The sequence below is a fragment of the Peromyscus maniculatus genome, chromosome 17 (genome assembly GCF_049852395.1).
Source record: "Peromyscus maniculatus bairdii isolate BWxNUB_F1_BW_parent chromosome 17, HU_Pman_BW_mat_3.1, whole genome shotgun sequence".
In the NCBI taxonomy this organism is placed as follows: Eukaryota; Metazoa; Chordata; class Mammalia; order Rodentia; family Cricetidae; genus Peromyscus; species Peromyscus maniculatus.
The window spans coordinates 3772501-3790840 of NC_134868.1; the positions used below are offsets into that span (position 1 = coordinate 3772501).

At 51.4% G+C, this 18340-nt stretch overlaps 2 protein-coding genes across 6 annotated transcripts in view; one reads left to right on the top strand and one right to left on the bottom strand.

The window, feature by feature from the left end:
- Nucleotides 1-8347, bottom strand: part of Nwd1 (NACHT and WD repeat domain containing 1) — a 78036-nt gene extending 69689 nt beyond the window's left edge. The window contains exons 1-3 of one of the 4 annotated variants that reach the window (XM_076553225.1): nt 8017-8347; nt 6995-7092; nt 1820-1905 (exon numbers count right to left, since the gene is read on the bottom strand). In XM_076553225.1, the coding sequence (XP_076409340.1) occupies nt 1820-1903 (84 nt within the window). In that variant the 5' untranslated portion in view covers nt 1904-1905; nt 6995-7092; nt 8017-8347. Of the gene's footprint in view, nt 1-1819; nt 1906-5499; nt 6010-6994; nt 7093-8016 lie in introns of those variants that run through there. The other 3 variants (XM_076553224.1, XM_076553223.1, XM_076553226.1) reach the window with 3 other exon arrangements.
- LOC143269013 (uncharacterized) lies at nt 7261-12265 on the top strand. Of its 2 annotated transcripts, none has more exons than XM_076553228.1 (4): nt 7261-7522; nt 8287-8386; nt 9795-10058; nt 10215-12265. In XM_076553228.1, the coding sequence occupies exon 4, from the start codon at nt 10300-10302 to the stop codon at nt 10756-10758; it is 459 nt and encodes a 152-aa protein (XP_076409343.1). In that variant the 5' UTR covers nt 7261-7522; nt 8287-8386; nt 9795-10058; nt 10215-10299; the 3' UTR covers nt 10759-12265. The 2 variants fall into 2 exon arrangements, with proteins under 2 accessions (XP_076409343.1, XP_076409342.1); XM_076553227.1 differs by lacking the exon at nt 7261-7522 and adding an exon at nt 7635-7742.
- The last annotated feature ends 6075 nt before the right edge of the window (nt 12266-18340 follow it).

Genomic DNA, 18340 nt, shown 5'->3' on the forward strand with positions numbered 1-18340 from the left:
CCAAGTGGTTTGGAGGCTGAGGCAGGAGGGTCTGTAGTACAAGGCAGACTTTGTTTCAAAAAAGTGTGGAGAGGGTCTGGGTGACGGCAGATCTCTAAGATGCTCGTCTGTAGCATGAGGCCCTGAGTTCCATCCCATGAACTCATGCAAAAGCCAGCCTCAGTGATACATTCTGCAGCCCTAGAGCTGAGGACCCCAGGGCTGGATGTCAGGCAGCCAGGTTGGCGAGCTCTAGGCCAGAGGGAGCTGCTATCTCTAAAACCTAAATGGATGGCACCTGGGGAATGACACCCAAGAGTGACACCTGGTCTCCACATGTGTGCACACACATGTACACACACATATACAGGAACGCTGATGAGGAGATGGGGAGAGCAATGTAGAGCAAGAAGGTGGTCTCTTGTTAAAAAATTACAAAGGGCTGGAGAGATGGCTCAGCAGTTAAGAGCGATGGCTGCTCTTGCAGGGGACCCAGGTTCAGTTCCCAGCACCCACATGGCAGCTCACAACTGTCTGTAACTCCAGGTCCAGAGAATCTGATGCCCTCTTCTGGCCTCCACAGTTATTACACACATGAGGCACATAGACTTACATGCAGACAAACATCCAATTGCATAAAATCATTAAATAAATCTTGCTTAAAAAGTGAGTAGGACAGCCAGGTGGTGGTGGTGCACACCTTTAATCCCAGCACTCAGGAGGCAGAGGCAGGTGGATCTCTGTGAGTTCGAGGCCAGCCTGGTCTACAGAGCAAGATCTAGGACAGGCACCAAAACTGCACAGAGAAACCCTGTCTCGAAAAACCAAAAAAAAAAAGTGAGTAGGACAGCTGGCCTGGTGGCATGTAGAGGGCGTGAGTGCTCACACACACACTGGAGAAACTAGGAGTGTAATCACGCAGGGCTGTCTCCTCGAAGGAGGAAATGATACCTGTTTTCCACTGAGAAGGCTGAGAAGGCTGGCAGTAGATGCTGTTTAATGGCCTGGTGATCTTTGCTCTCTGTAGAACCAGGTCCCCAGAAGGCTTATCCCAGACTCTCCCTCCTAGACCTTCATCTTAGTTTCTCGGTCACCAGAACCCACCCTTAGGGGAGATGTCACACGGACGTCACAGCCTGCTGACCCTACATTGTCTTCTTCGTCAGAGACCACAGCAGGTCTGGGCCCTCAAGCTATAGAACCCATCTTTGCGGTGGAGGTCACATGTATTTCGCAAAAGAGTGTTGGTGTAGTCATTCCTTAAGCTTTGTTGTGCCCATGGGACTGGGACGATTGTCACCAGGAAACTTTTTCAAAGCTCTACTGTACTTAAAGATGCCTGAAATAAAACGCCTGGGGCCAGACTCCGGAAGTCTGATCCAGCCCAGCTAACTAAGTCTTGCTGAACTGGATTTCCTTCTTGCCTCTGGAAGATGGCTTCTGTGCTGGCTGTGGCATTTGTAGGGACCCTCACAGTGGCGCACACCTTTAATCCCAGCACTCGGGAGGCAGAGGTAGGTGGACCTCTTGGAGAGGGAGCTCAATTGGTGCACTGTTTGCAGTGGGTTGGTAGAGTGCCTGCCTGCCTAGCACACGTGAATCCCAGGGGTCCATCCACATCACTGCATAAATGGCTTGGTGGCACACACCTGTCACCCTGTCACTTGGGTGAATTCAAGGTTATCCTCAGCTACACAGTGAGTTCGAGTCCAACCTGGGATAAATGAGACCTTGTCTCAAAGGACAAAACAAAAAAACATTTTGAGTTTTGAGACCCAAAGCTAAAGCACCAAACAGATGACAGGGGTGGTGTGACTCCCGAGTGACCGCAGACGCTCACCTCGAAGGTCAGGCCATGTTTCCCACAGAAGCTCTGCACTTCGGGGTAGGCGGAGCACTGCAGGGCTTCTCGCTCTGCGTCCATATCTGCAAGGCACGGCCGGGAGCGTGTTAGAGAGAAGATTCCAGACGTCTGCCCCACCCCACTGAGCTCTGTGTCTCATCAGACCCCTGCAAGGTTGGAGGAGGAGGAGGAGGAGGAGGAGGAGGAGGAGGAGGAGGAGAAGGAGAAGGGGCCAGCAAGATGGCTCAGCAGTAGAGGCTTGCTGCCAAGCCTGCCCACCTGTCCCCCGGACACAAGGAAGGAACTGATCTCGAAAGTTGTCCTCTGACCTCCACAGATGCGTGCTGTCCTGGTACACGCATAATTCTCTCCCCAGAAAGACCACACACAAAAAATTATTGACATCTAAAATTTACATGGAGTCAAACCAAGGAAACCAGCCACCCTGGATCACCTAGAGTCGCCCGTGTGAGCTCCACAAATATCCCAGCCCAAGACTCCCTCAGGCCCAGCCCAGCAGGATGAGCCCAGACTAAGTCAGGGCAGCCAGATAAAATGTAGGTGTGTTGGGCAGGAAGCACGGTGGAAGGGGCCTCTGGACCCAGCACAGGGGCCCTGTTCACTGCTCTCCAGCTCCATGCGGTTGTGTAAAATAATGAAGTCTGTCCTCCTACCCAACGGGAGACAAATGATTCGGTCACATTTGGATCACTGTGCTCTCTCGGACCCAGCAAGATAGAGGCCCTGGGTTTCGCCCCTTGTACTGCAACAACACAAGGGAACCCACCAAACACACACAGTGTTCTCAGCTAATTACAAAACAGGGAGGTCACATGCAAGTGCACGCTGATCCACTCCAGGCTCTGCCGCTAACACACGCAAGGATTATTTCCAGTTCCTCTGGAGTGCAGCGTGAACCAGGTGTGTTTGCTGTGCTGACACGACTGAGAGCCTCACACGTTAGACAGGGGATGGAGCCACGCCCCCAGACCCTCACTGGGGATTCTAGGCGGGGCTCCACCCTGGCCACGCCCCCAGCCCCTCACTGAGGATCCTAGGCGGGGCTCCACCCCTGAGCCACGCCCCCAGCCCCTCACTGGGGATTCTAGGCAGGGGCTCCACCTCTGAGCCACGCCCCCAGCCCCTCACTGGAGGATTCTAGGCGGGGACTCCACCCTGAGCCATGCCCCCAGCCCCTCATTGGGGGATTCTAGGCAGGGGCTCCACCCCTGAGCCACGCCCCCAGCCCCTCACTGGGGATTCTAGGCAGGGGCTCTACCCCTGAGCCACGCCCCCAGCCCCTCATTGGGGGATTCTAGGCAGGGGCTCCACCCCTGAGCCACGCCCCCAGCCCCTCACTGGGGGATTCTAGGCAGGGGTTCCACCCTGAGCCACACCCCCAGCCCCTCACTGGGGGATTCTAGGCAGGGGCTCCACCCCTGAGCCATGCCCCCAGCCCCTCACTGGGGGATTCTAGGCAGGGGCTTCACCCCTGAGCCACGCCCCCAGCCCTCACTGGGGGGGATTCTAGGCAGTGGTTCTACCACAACCCAAAGTGAGTGACTCAAAATACATATTCAGATTCTGACTTGGGAGCTTTCCAGAATGGGAGTCTGGGATCTGTCTCCCACACACTTGTCCCTTTCCCAATCTGTCTTTTCAACTTTATAGGGTATTTGGATGTGCTCATAAAATTCTTATCAGATAAGAAGTTCAGGCCCAGAGCCTTACTAAGCATGAGGGACAGATCAAAAGGACACAGTGAAGTCTGAAATCAGGAGCTTGCATGTGGCTCTACCATCTGAACTTTCAGGCACATGCAGAGCGTGTTTGGGAACCCCAAGTTCAGTCCCCAGCACTAAGAAGCCAACAGATCAAAGGAATACATGCAATCCACGTGGCAGACAATAATGAATCAACAGTGTCATCAGCCACTTGCCACACAGCCATTACCGAAGAATTAAACAGGGCCATGTACACACCTTTAATCCCAGCACGTGGGAGGCAGAGGCAGGTGCGTCTCTGAGTTCAAGCCAGCCTGGGCTACAGAGTGAGTTCTGACAGCCAGAACTACACAGAGAAATCTTGTCTCAAAAAATATTTTTTAAAAAAGTGAATAAATAAAATAAAAAATGAGTGGTAGAATATACTCCACATTGGAAGGAAAAACCGATTACACCCAAAGTGCCTGTCTTGTAGCAACTGGAGCAGTTTGAGGGTAAGCTTTGCACTTGAAGACGCTCGTTTCTATCAAGGTGAGAAAATGGACCCTGATACATTGGTGCCCTATGGTGCACCGTACTCAGTGACAGTGCTGTGTGCTGGGTGGCAGTGCTGTGTGCTCAGTGACAGTGCTGTGTGCTGGGTGACAGTGCTGGGTGCTGGGTCACAGTGCTGAGTGCTGGGTCACAGTGCTGTGTGCTCAGTGACAGTGCTGAGTGCTGGGTGACAGTGCTGTGTGCTCAGTGACAGTGCTGTGTGCTGGGTGACAGTGCTGGGTGCTGGGTCACAGTGCTGAGTGCTGGGTCACAGTGCTGTGTGCTCAGTGACAGTGCTGTGTGCTGGGTGACAGTGCTGTGTGCTGGATCACAGTGCTGAGTGCTGGGTCACAGTGTTGTGTGCTGGGTCACAGTGCTGAGTGCTGGGTCACAGTGCTGTGTGCTCAGTGACAGTGCTGTGTGCTGGGTGACAGTGCTGTGTGCTGGGTGACAGTGCTGAGTGCTGGGTCACAGTGCTGTGTGCTGGGTCACAGTGCTGTGTGCTGGGTCACAGTGCTGTGTGCTGGGTCACAGTGCTGTGTGCTCAGTGGGTTCAGCCTGTGGCACGAAGCTGATCGTGACAGTAGTTATATCACCGACCTTGGGAGCTAATGCAGACCAGGCGTTACACGTGCAGTTTTATTTAATGAGAAGAACGCGGATGCAGCTGGATGCAGCTGGTACTGTCTCAAAGCTCTTAGCTTGGTCAGAGGGAGAACCAACATACAATTTAAGGCATGCGGCTATTGAGATGGCGCATTGTGTGAAGGAGCTTGCCATCAAGCCTGAAGACACAAGTTCAATTCCTGGACCCACCTGGTGGGAGGAGAGAACCGACTCCTGAGTGCTGTCCTGTGTGCATGGCTCGTGTGCACCCCCTACACACAAATAAATGTATAAAAACCAGGGAGGGTCTGGGAATGCAACCATTCGTAGAGTGCTTGCCTAGCATAAACTGGGTGTAGTCCCCAGAACAACAGCATCCAAAAAAAAAAAAAAAAATTGAGTGGTCAAAAAAAGCAATGCTCGGGCAGGAGGTTAGGGGTGTGGCTCAATAGAGCGTTTGTGGGGCAGACATGAAGCCCCTGGTCTGCATGTAAGTTCCCACTTTGGCTCCTGTCAAGCGTGTGTGAGATGCTGGGTTCCTCCTCCAGCAACCGCCAGACCCACACAAGACAAAGCACAGCGTCGCGCACACAGGACATTCCTTGGGCCCATTGGTTGCAGTATCAGGCCACTCACAGCAACTGTATTCAACTGTTCATGTGATGGAGAAAGAAAGCAGAGGACCCCGGAGGACCCTTGACCACGGCTGCTATGGGGGTCTCCAGCCCGGATCTATTCCCTCACATCTCTTGGAGGACCCTATGAGACATGGCCGCCCGCCATCAAGAGTGTCCACTTGTCTCCTGTCCTTACCTGCGATGGCAGAGCTGATGAAGATGGCCACACTGGCGCTGGAAGAGGGTGCTGGCAGGGAGCCCGCCTGACCCTGGAGAAGCCGCTGGCGAGTGCCAGGGCTGAGGGGGCCCGCACTCATGCTTCCCATCCACCTAGGTGATTCTTCCCCAGGAAAGGGGCTGAGACCCATGCACCTCACACCAGCGGCTGAGGAGCCCCCCTGGGAGGCTGGCCAGGCACGGCCATCGGGAAGAGGGGGCGTATCTCAGGCTCTGTGGCCCCCCGGTCACCCCATCGTTCCTTCGGGGATGCCTGGATGCTGTCTTCCACGCTTTGTCTGAAGTGCTAACAGGATGCGGGACAGCGGCTTTCCCAGTGTTGGTGGATGTTGTTGCCTTCTTCAGGCACCAGAGTCGGCTTCCAGCTTCTCGTGGAAGCTTCAGTGGTTACCATAGCAACCATGGTTCGCAGCACTGGGCGCTGGAGCCCAGGGACCAGACAATCTTTCCAACACCTGGCTCCCCTGGGGCCTCTGTGTAAGTTGAGCCTGAGCCCAGGTGTGCAGAGGGAAGCCGAGGGTTTCTGGGAACCATGTGTAGCCCTGGCGTTGGGTAGAGACTCCACTGCATGCCACCCTCTCTGTGCCTCTCCTAAGCCAGTGTTCATGTACCGTGAAAGTTACGCAAGATGGTTGTCTGGAGCACTATGCCGCCCCAGAATGCGTCAATGTCTGCAGACATTTATGGTTGTCGAGAACAGGAGTGCGAGGAACATCAAGTGAGTGGAAGGCTGGGGGCGTGGCTCAGGGTGGAGCCCTGCCTAGAATCCCCAGTGAGGGCTGGGGGCGTGGCTCAGGGGTGGAGCCCCTGCCTAGAATCCCCAGTGAGGGGCTGGGGGCGTGGCTCAGGGTGGAGCCCTTGCCTAGAATTCCCAGTGAGGGGCTGGGGGCGTGGTCAGGGGGTGGAGCCTAGGATCCCCAGTGAGGGGGCTGGGGGCGTGGCTCAGGGGTGGAGCCCCGCCTAGAATCCCCAGTGAGGGGCTGGGGGTATAGTTCAAGGACCTAGAATGCTCCAGTGACGGTGTGGATGGCTCAGATGTAGTCTGGTTTCTAGCCTGCATAAGACCTTAAACCAGAAGTTCTCTATCTATGGGTCATGACCCCTTTGACAAACCTCTATCTCCAAAAAATATTTACATTCTGATTCATTTTGTCTTTTTTTTTTTTTCAGAGCCACTGAGCTAAATCCCCAACCCCTTACATTCTGATTCATAACAGTAGAAAAATGACAGTTATGAAGCAGCAATGACAGTAATCATATGGTTGAGGTCATCACAGCAGGAGGAGCCGTATGAAAGGGCCACAGCGTTATCCGGAAGGCTGAGAAGCCCCCACTGACTCCGCGGAGACGGGATAGGGAGGGAGAACGGAGATGAGGGCAGGGAAGGGAGGGGGCGTCTCTAACTTTCCCCACCTCCCAGACTCATCCATCCCAGAGACAGGCACAGACTGAACCTGTGTGTCCGCTCCTGAGGCATGAGCACGGGCTCCTCCATTGTCTTCCTGGAACGGGGAAGTGTCGAGCGCCCTGGTCCAGGCAAGCGCCCTATCTTCTGTGAACGGAGAGCGACACCCCTCAGGACACCTGTTTTTTGTAAGTCGGGCAGCATCATGGGTCGAGGGGTGAATGCATGTCCATGTAGCCATGGCGACAGGAGTGCGCTAGGCACTGAGAACACAGGCATTTGCAAGACACCAAACACCGTGAGTGCTTGATGGACACATATCTATAGATACAGCTACGTGCCCTATATGTCGCATGCTGTTTATATGGAACATTTATATGAGCTGAAGGAAAGGCTTGGTGGCGCACACCTGCAACCACAGCACGTGGGGTGCTTGACTAGCACACACCGGACCCTGACAGCCCTCAGCACTGCAAAACCCGGCATGGAAGTGCATGCCTGCGATAGCAGGAGTCAGAAGGTGGAGGCTGGAGGATCAGGAGTTCAAAGTCATCCTTACATACACGGTGAACTCAAGGTCAGTCAGGGCTACATGAGACTCTGTCTCATAAACACCAAGGGGGTGGGGGTGGGGGTGGGGCGGTGAACACCGTGGGGGTGGGGGTGGGGGTGGGGGTGGGGGTGGGGTGCGCGGTGTTCAGGATGCGGATGCTGGAGAAGCTCCACACCAGCCTGGGTTAGCATAGCATGCTGAAGCCAGCCTGGTTACATGAAGATTCTGCCTCAAAAAGCAGAAGGTAGGGGGAGAGGGAAGAGGGGGAGGGGGAGGGGGGAAGGGGAGAGGAGGAAGAGGGTAGAGGAGAGGAAGAGGAGGAGGAGGGTCCATTCCTAGGTTAACCTCAGGGCCTTTGCACATCCTAAATCAAATCTGTGCAACTCACATTCTTTCCCATTTTCAAAGGAGAATTTCCATTCTCCTCTGAGAAGGTCTCCTGGAGGTCCTTGACTTGATGGGCCCTTTCAGCCCCCCCCCCTCCCGTGGAATCCACCCTGTGTCTGTGCGGTACTCACCCTCAGCTCACACATCTCTCCATTGTCAGTGTCTGTTCCCTGAGGAATGTGGGTCCCACAGACGAATGCCTGGCTCTCAGTAAGGGACTCTGAAGAATCTGTGCCTCAGTGGGTCCTTGGGCAGCCACCCATCATTTTGGCCCCTGTGTGTTACCCAGACACCTCAGCAAGAGTGTGTGTGTGTGTGGGGGGGGTCTTCCCCAAGCTCAGCGCCCTTCTCAGTGCCTGCTCCAGGCTCTCCTGGGGACACCGGCTTCCTCTTGTTGGCAGGCAGGGCACCAACTCCGAAGTCCCTGGGAGAAGGAAGTTGCCTGGGCCCAGAGCCACCATGAAAACAAGGCTCTGCCTTTCCTGGTAACATTTGTCTTAGGTAATTTCTGGTCACCCCACCGAGTTCTCCCAGCAACTGGGATAAAGGAAAGGAACTGGCTGAGGAGCAGCCTGGGCTGGGCGCCTGGCCAGGCCCGTGGTTAACTGTTGTGTGCCAGGCTTGACGGCTCTCAGCAGCGTGTGCCGTCTATTGGGGGGGGGGCGTTGCAGGCTGCTGGCTGGTTTGCATCTGTCACCAACACCATGGGGGAGGCTGTGATCCTATCCCAGGGCTGCAGGACATGTGCTCCAGGGGCTGGAAAGAGGGTCAGATGATGAGAGCGATTGCTGCTCTTCCTGAGGACCCAAGTTCAGTACCTAGCACCCACATCAGGTGTGGCTCCTGGCCAACTGCACCTCCATCACCTTCTTCTGGTCTCTGGGCACCGCGGGAGCCTATGCAACGTGGATCCGGTGCAATGTGGGTCTCAAACTCAAGTTATCAGGTCTTACTAGGCAGCCCTGATGGGGTGACATTTGGGGCTGGGATATTCTTTGCTGAGCAATGCAGGATGTGGAATGGTCAGGGTTTCCACTGCTGTGATGAAACTCTGTGACCAAAAGCAACTTTGGGAGGAAAGGGTTTATTTTAGCTTACGTTTCCAAGTCACAATCCATCACTGAGGGGACTCAAGGCAGGAGCTGATGCAGAGGCCATGGAGGGGTGCTGCTTCTGGCTTGCTCCCATGGCTTGCTCAGCCGGCTTCCTTAGACATCCCAGGACCACCTGCCCAGGGATGGCAGAGGCCACAGTGAGCTGGGCCCTCCCCCATCAATCACTAACTAAGAAAATACAGCTGTCTAATCGGACTTAAGGCCTACTCAGCGGGAGGGAAATTGTGCCTGCTACTGGAATTCTAGCCAGTTTCTCAGGGCTGGTGATGTCCGGGACTGTGGGGGGTTGAACAGGAATTGAAAGGGTGATAAACGGTGCTGGTGGTAAAGCCCTGGTTACCCGTGGAGAGGTCCCGGTCATGACAGAACCCAGTGTTAGTTTTTTTTTTTTTTTTTGGTTTTTTTCGAGACAGGGTTTCTCTGTGTAGCTCACTTGGTAGCCCAGGCTGGCCTCGAACTCACAGAGATCCGCCTGGCTCTGCCTCCCGAGTGCTGGGATTAAAGGCGTGCGCCACCACGCCCGGCTTCCCAGTGTTAGTTTTCAGAGCTTTATTAGGAGGGGAAGGGAGGAAGGAAAAGAGGAGAGTCAGGCCTGGAGAGAGAGAAAGGTGTGTGGGGGGGAGCAGAGCAGAGAGAACGTGGGGTTTGCATCCGGCTTTTTTTTTTTAATGTAGTCACCAGCCCACATTGATGACGTAAGACACAAGACCCCGAACTATTCATGTCCAGGAGTCAGGGCAGGATCCTAACAGGAATGGCCCCCATAGACTCATGAATGTTTGTCCCACTATTAGGAGGTGTGGCCTCGTTGCAGTAGGTGTGGCCTTGTTGGAGTAGGTGTGGCCTCGTTGGAGTGGGTGTGGCCTCGTTGGAGGAAGCATGACACCTGTCACTGCACAGGCGGGGTTTGAGGTCTCATGCTCAAGCTATGCCCAGTGTGATACACAGTCTCCTTCTGCTGCCTGAGGATCAAGATGTAGGACACTCAGCTCCAGCACCCTGTCTGCTGCACACTGACATGCCCCACCATGGCGATAATGGACTGAACCTCTGAAACTGTAAGCGCCCCAATTAAATGTTTTCCTTGCTGTGGTCATGGTGTCTCTTCACAGCAACAGAAACCCTAACTAAGACAGAGGCCTGAGGAAAGCATCACCTCGTGCCACTGTGGATGGTGAGCACGGGTCCTTACTCATTCTCCATCTCATCCTCAGACACACAGATGAGTGCAGCTCCACCCCTCATACGGAAGCCTCTTCACGCCAAACGGAGCCCCTCACAGCAAGGCACAGCTGCACAATGGGCAGCCGTGGGAGCACAGCCCCAGTGGGAGCACGGCCCCAGTGGGAGCGCGGCCCCAGTGGGAGCACAGCCCTGGTGGGAGCACGGCCCCAGGGGAGCACACGGCCCCGGTGGGAGCACAGCCCCGGTGGGAGCACGGCCCCGGTGGGAGCACGGCCCCAGTGGGAGCACACGGCCCCGGTGGGAGCACAGCCCCGGTGGGAGCACGGCCCCGGTGGGAGCACGGCCCCGGTGGGAGCACGGCCCCGGTGGGAGCGCGGCCCCGGTGGGAGCGCGGCCCCGGTGGGAGCACAGCCCCGGTGGGAGCACAGCCCCGGTGGGAGCGCGGCTCCGGTGGGAGCGCGGCCCCGGTGGGAGCGCGGCCCCGGTGGGAGCACAGCCCCAGGGGAGCACGGCCCCGGTGGGAGCACCCTCATCCCAGCTCCTGTGTCTATGGCTCCGGCAACATCTGCTTAGAGGGAACGGGAAGACTGTGAGAGCCAGAATGCCAGGAAGTCCGCCGAGAAGCGGTCTCCCTAGGAAAGGCTGTATAAACAAGACGGCGACAATATCAGTGGACATCCAATCTGGGAGGGAGAAGATCTCACAGGGTCCACCCTAGACGAAGAACTGCAGGCACTGATGACAGCCGGGAGGGGAGAATTAGCCTCTCCCAGGCATGAGACCCTCATTGGTTGTTCAGTGCAGAGTGGTCGGCTCTGGACCCATACACACAGACAACAAAAACAGCCTCAGCAGGTTGTATTTATATAAGCGTTCACACACACACACACACACACACACACACACACCTTGGGAGTTGGGGAGTCACAGGGATTCGGGACGGGCACCTGGGAAGGGCTGGAGGGAGGAAAGGAAGGGAAAGTGATATAACTAGATTTCAATCAAAACGTTTTTAAGAAAGAAAACACCCCGCAAGCTTGCCCAGGTGGGTCTTACGGTGGAATCTTCTCCACCGGGGTTCCTCTTCCCAGATGACTGTGGCTTGTGCTGAGCTGACAAAAACAAAACAAAATAAAACAAAATAACAACAAAAAAAAACCCAGCAAAACCAACCAGGCTAGGCAGCATGCCCAGCTTCCGCCTGGTAGACGACCCTGGCCCCACCTGACCTACGACCACCACAAAGGAATTCCAACACCGCCAGGGTCCCTGCAGGAGCACACGCCCATCAGGGAGGGTACGGCACAATGTGTGCATGTGTTTTTAGTTGTGATTTTATTTTTCTTGGGAAGTGTTGGGGAGTGGAACCCAGGCACCATGAGAGCTTGGGAGGTGCTGAAGAATGGGCATCCCTTTACCCTAAGGGAGAATCATACAGACACATTTGTGTAGAATATATGACACACTAGCACATGTAACATACAATATCTCATACATGTAACATACAACACATTTGTATTGCATATGTATCATGTAATATATTGTACACATATGGCATATAATGTATCCCACATAGCTAATATATGATTTATGTTATATACCTATAACACAAAATAATATGATGTGTACAATACATTACATACATATAATGTAAAATGTATTGCATACATGTGACATACGTTATAGAAGCATTGTAGGCATCTAACATAACATTTATGTTATGTGTGTGCTATACGATAGACATATATTACATACTACTTCATGCATATATAACTATATAATATATTATGTATTATATACATATAATAATGTGTTGTGTGTTATTTAGTAAATATGTTGGATATTACATGTACATTCATGCATACATGTGTGCAATTTGAACTATATATCATATGTATATAATGTAGGTTTTACATTTGTAGCATATATTACTCATTAGTTATATATATATTATATACATCATACATACAATACATAACACATACACATATAATACACATTATACATGTAATATACTTAGGATAGATATCATAGCCATGAAATATACGTCAGTATAATACTGTAGATAACACATTTTATTTATTTGTTATGAGGATTTTTGGTGTTTTTTTTTTTTTTTTTTTTTTTTTTTTTTGACATAGGGTCTATGTAGCCCTGGCTGTCCTGGGAATCACTCTGTAGCCCAGGCTGGCCTCTGATTCAGAGATCTGCCTGCCTCTGCCTCCTGAGTGCTGGGATTAAAGGCGTGTGCACACATTTTAGTTGCTCATGCTTGAGACGGGGTCCTGCAGCCTTGAACTCCTCACCCTCCTGCCTCTGCCCGGCTGCTGGGCCGCAGGTGAGCATCATGTGGAGCCATCAGGTCTCTGGTCTCACCGAGGCTTACCCAAGCACTGGGCTCCAGGGGATTCCTGCCTTGGCTCCCTCCCTAAGCCTAACACCCCCCACCCCCACCCCTGTGTCGAGGAGGGAGGGAGACGGATGCAGAGTGGGACAGCGGCGCCCTCTGGGGGTCGGTCAGGGAAATGCGCGTGTATGGGCGAAGCTCCCTGTCCCAGAGCCCACTGGGACAGGGGAAGGAAAAGGCCACGGCCAGGCTTGCACATATGAGGGGATGATGGACTTCAGCTGCCCCCAGAAAACCCAAGGCAGAGCGTGGTTGAGATCGCCTTTAATCGCAGCACTCGACAGACAGAGACCGGCGGATCTCTGTGAGTTCAAAGACAGCCTAGTCTATATAGTGAGACCCTGCCTCAAAAAAATAAAATTTAAAAATCAGCTGGGGTTAGCACAGGCACTAAGATCAACGACTAATAAATGGGACCTCAGAAAACTGAGAAACTTTCACACAGAAAGGACTGAAAGACCCTAGCCCTTCAGGCTTACACCCCCAAGCCTTAGGAAAAGAGAAACTTCAAACACCAGGAAATGAGAAACTAAAAATCTAGTTCCAAGAGCAACCTGACTTAGCCATTGTTCAATCTCCCCTGCAACCATATAACAATGTAAAAAGATTTCTGTTAAGAGATGTGCTCAGCTGTGACTGGGATAGTTGCAGGTGTTCCAGGAAGGACCACTGTGACCTGTGTGTAAACTCCACTCCCGCCTTGATACCCCCCCTTGAGGTTTCAGGAAAAATGTACCTGTTGACGTAACTGTACCCCCTCTGTGATCACTCTGTACCCAGACCATGATCTTGTGAAACGAAATTGTATGGGAATTGTAATCTTGTGGGTTTTGTGGGTTTTTCCTTTATAAGCCCTTATGGGGCTGCAGTAAGATGCGGCTCTTGCTCTTAGGAGCGGGGTTTGCCCTTCTTTTTTTTTTTTTTTTTTTTTTTTTGGTTTTTCGAGACAGGGTTTCTCTGCGTAGCTTTGCGCCTTTCCTGGAGCTCACTTGGTAGCCCAGGCTGGCCTCGAACTCACAGAGATCCGCCTGGCTCTGCCTCCCGAGTGCTGGGATTAAAGGCGTGCGCCACCACCGCCCGGCGGGTTTGCCCTTCTATATAGAAGCTTTAATAAATCCTCCTGCTATTGCATCAACTGGACTGGAGTCTGGGTTCTTGGGGTGCCCACTTGAGACCCTAAACTTTGGGGTCCAACAGGACAAGGTCATTTGGACAAAGCAGCAGCCTATGGAATGGGAGAAGATCCAAAATGTATAAAGAACAAAAAACTATATATTAAGAAAACAAATAATCCAATTTAAAACATCTGTACATATCTAAACAGAGAATTGTCAATAGAGGAATCTCAAATGGCCAAGAAACACTTAAATGTTCAACATCCTTAGCCATCAGGGAAATGCAAATAAAAAAGACTCTGAGATTCCATCTTACACTTTTGAGAATGGCCAACATCAATAACACAAGTGATAGCTCATGCTGCTGAGGATGTGGAGGATGGGGAACACTCCTCCATTGCCAGTGGGAGTGCAAACTTGTATGTACAGCCACTTTGGAAATCAATATGGCAGTTTCTCAGAAAATTGGGAATCAATCTACCTCAAGATCCAGCTACACCACTCTTGGGCAATTACCCAAAGGATGCTCCATCCTACCATAAGGGCACTTGTTCAACTATGTTCACAGCAGCTTTATTCATTATAGCCAGAACCTGGACACAACCTAAACACCCCTCAACTGAAGAATGGATAAAGAAAATGTGGTACATTTCATAATTGCTTACTACAGCTAGCACAGTGGAGACCCTTGCAGCAAAAGTAGCTACCACAGTGAGTTAATCTTTCATTCTATTGGGCATGATAAATTTAATTCAATAGTTATATACATTTCGATTGGCTTTGAAAATTATAAATTTATAAACTCAAGTTCCATTTGCCTTTGGGATACCATCTTACAAGGACTCCAATTTGCAGTAAGGCTTGTTAAGGAAGGGAATGGCTCAGTTGCCTTTAGCCTACTGGCTATGGGTGGGATAGGACCTCTGTTGGTCTTTTCTGTGTTGAACACACAGATTGCAAGCCCAGTACCACTTTCAGTGGCCCTTATGCTTGGCAGCAATTAACCATGCAGCTCACACACGATTGAGCCGGGATGATAATGAGTATTCAGAGACGGGTAATGCCTGGGGGGCGCTCACCAACCTAGGACAGAGCGCCTGTGTGGCCTGGGCAGACATCTCCATGACGGGTAAGGTGACCTGCTGATGTCCCATGCAACCTAAGTCAGAAGCTCATTTTTTAGTAAAAGGGGGACCTGCAGGGCCCTGGCCCCTGTTTTGGGTAACTGTTACCTTGCTTGCTGACCTTGACCTTGATATCCTCCCTATGCTAATTCCCTGCCGGGTTCCACCCTCCTGAATGCTTAAGAGAAGTTCCTTGTCTGTGTGTCCTGCATAATGGGTGTTAACAGCTTAAATGCAAGATTGTAAAACATCAGTAGCTAACTTCTGCCCTCCGGGGTTCTCCCATTGTGCTGTAAGCCTGTATTTAAGACCTCTTCCCTCCTTCAATAAACATCATTTGGCATTAAAAAAATATAAGAACAACCTTTAAAAAACGAGTGTAATAAAAACTGAGGGTGATAAGGAAAAAAAAGAATAAATGAAAAAATATCCTATAAGCCAGTCAGCATTCTAGCTTGGAGAGAAGAGGAGCTCACTAGTCCATAACCTTAGCTGAGGAGCCATTAGCAGTTGGTGGATTCTGGGAGGGAGAGTCAGTGTTCCTTAGGAGTGTGGCCCCCGTAAGCTGACTGTGCCCCAGTGGGTGGCCTTCACCCATGAGTATATGGACAACATAAATTGGATTTGATAGGATATATTTGCGAGGGAAGGCATTGTGAGGGGTAGAGGGTTGGGAGGGAGTCTGGGAGGAGTTGGAGATATGGTCAAAATAAATTGTATTTATGTGTGAAATTTTCAAAGAATTAATAAAAATATTAATATAATAACTTTTATATAAAATTCTAATGAAAAACTTTCTTCTGCATAAAAAAAAGAAAATGTGGCACATATACACAATGGAGTATTACTCAGCAGTAAAAAACAGTCACAGCATGGAATTTGCAGGCAAATGGGTGGAACTAGAAAATATCACCTGAGTGAGGTAACCCAGACCCAGAAAGACAAACACGGCATGTGTTTGCTATATGTGGACATTTGCTGTTAAGCCGATGATAATCAAGCTACAATCCATAGAACCACAGAGGTTACGGACAGAGTAGGGGACTTTTAGGGGTGGGGGGATGGACAGACAGCTCTCCCTGGGAAAGGGAAGTAGAATAGGTAGTTATGGATGGATGGGGTGGAGCGGGAATGGAAGGATCAAGAGGGGAGGAGGTAGGGAGGAGGGGACATGGGAAGGAATATGGGAGAGACGCTAAAACCACAGGGCACAGGTAGCATGGAAACCTAACACAGTAGACACTTCCTAAAATACATACATAAAATACATGAAATAAAATGACCCAGGAATGGGGGACAGAGCCCTGACTGACCTTGTCACCATCCCTTGTCACCAGGTGAAACTTCCGGTGCTGGCATTGGGTTACGTCTAACTGAGTTTTTGGCTAAAGGGGTTCCATGGAAATCCCCGAACAACCCAGGCTGTTGTTAAGATGAGAGGTTCCTCTCCACAAACTGTCGGCCAGGCCCCATGGCTGAAGACAACACCCACACCACTCACTGAATGTGGGGATGCTGAGCTGGGGCCTCCATAGATCCTCCACCACGCATGGTGGGGCCTTTGGTACAGGCCGGAACTCTGCACACCACCCAGGGAGAAACATAAACACCAAGCCAACCACAAACCCTTTGGTCAACAGTGGTGTCCTGCATCCAAGACATGCTAGGGCAATGGTGGCACAAAGCTTATGGGAGTCACCAACCAACATCTGATGTGACTTGAGGCCCACTCCATAGGACGGAATCCATACCCAACACGGCTTGAGTGACCAAGAACTAGAGACTAGGTAGCCCAGGAACCTAGAGTTAAGCCAAATAACACTGGCCTTTAAAGGAAACATAGCAATAAAATGAGTCCTAATGACATTCTGCTGTACTCTTAGATCAGTGTCTTGTTCAGTCATCATCAGAGAATCTTCCCCCTGCAGCAAGTGGAAACAAATACAGAGACCCACAGCCAGACACTACACAGAGAGTGAGAGACCTTGGGACACTCAGCCCTAAATGGGTTGTCTCCTCAATTCCCTCCCCTCAGGGCTCAGGGAACCCTGAAGAAGACGAGACAGGAGTGTAAGAGCCAGAGGAGATGGAGGACCCCAGGAGAACAAGACCCTCTAAATCGACATGAGCAAAGTTCATATGAGCGCAGAGACTGAAGCAGAATGGGCTGGGCCCAAGTGGGTCTGCACCAGGTCCTCTGTACATACTTACATTATGACTTCAGTGTTTTTATGGGATTCTTGAGTGTGTGAACAAGCGTGCTAATGAGTGGGTTCTGATTCTTGTGCCTTTTCTTGGGCTCTTTTCCTTCTGTTTGTTTTGTTTAACAGTTTTCTTTTCTTTCTTTCTTTTTTTCTTTCTGAGACAGGATTTCTCTGTGCAGCCCTGGCTGTCCTGGAACTTGTTCTGTAGACCCGGCAGGCATTGAACTGAAAGATCCACCTGCCTCTGCCTCCCGAGTGCTGGGATTAAAGGTGGCCGCCGCCGCCGCCACCACCACCACCACCACCCAGCAGTATATGGTCGTTTTTATTTTATTATATTTCATTATTATCCCTTAGAAGTCTGTTTGTTTTCTAATGAGAAACAGAAAGGGAGTGGACCAGATTAGAGGGGATGTGAGCAGGAACCGAAGGCGTAGGGGGAGGGGACCGTAATCAGGATATATTGAGTAAGAAAGAAAAAAATCTATTTTTAATAAAAGGGAAAAAGTAGGAAATTCTTCAAAATAACATGACCTCTCCTTGTCACACTGAAGACACGTGACAGTTCTCTAATGTCATCTACTCTCCAGTCTGCATCTGTTCCCGTCCTCATCAATAGGACAAACACTTGATAAAGGCCACATCCAATGGAAGGCTTTACCTCGGCTCACAGTCCCAGAATGCAGCCCCTCGTGGTGGGGACATCACGGTGGCAGGAGCCTGAAGCCGCCGGTCACTCTGTGTCCACAGTCAGGAAACGCGGATGAACGCCTGGGTTCTCTTAGTTGTCTCTTTCCTATTCAGCCCAGGACTTCAGCCCATGAATGGTGGTGGCCACGTTTAAGGTGGGTCTTCCCATGTCAACCCAGAGACTCCCATACAGATGTGACCAGATGTTTGTTTACAGGGTGATTTTAAATCCCATGAGATTAACGATTAAGATCGACTATCATGCCGGGCGGTGGTGGCGCATGCCTTTAATCCCAGCACTCGGGAGGCAGAGGCAGGAGGATCTCTGTGAGTTCAAGGCCAGCCTGGGCTACCAAGTGAGTTCCAGGAAAGGCGCAAAGCTACACAGAGAAACCCTGTCTCGGGGAAGAAAAAAAAAAAAAAAAAAGATCAACTATCACAACAGTCAGTACTCAAGTCCTCTTAGAAAATTGCCTAAAATAATTTCATAGAAGCCAGGCAGTGGTGGTGCACGCCTTTAATCCCAGCACTTGAGAGGCAGAGACAAGCAGATCTCTGTGAGTTTGAGGCCAGCCTGGTCTACAAAGTGAGCCTGGCTTCAGGTTTCGTAGGACT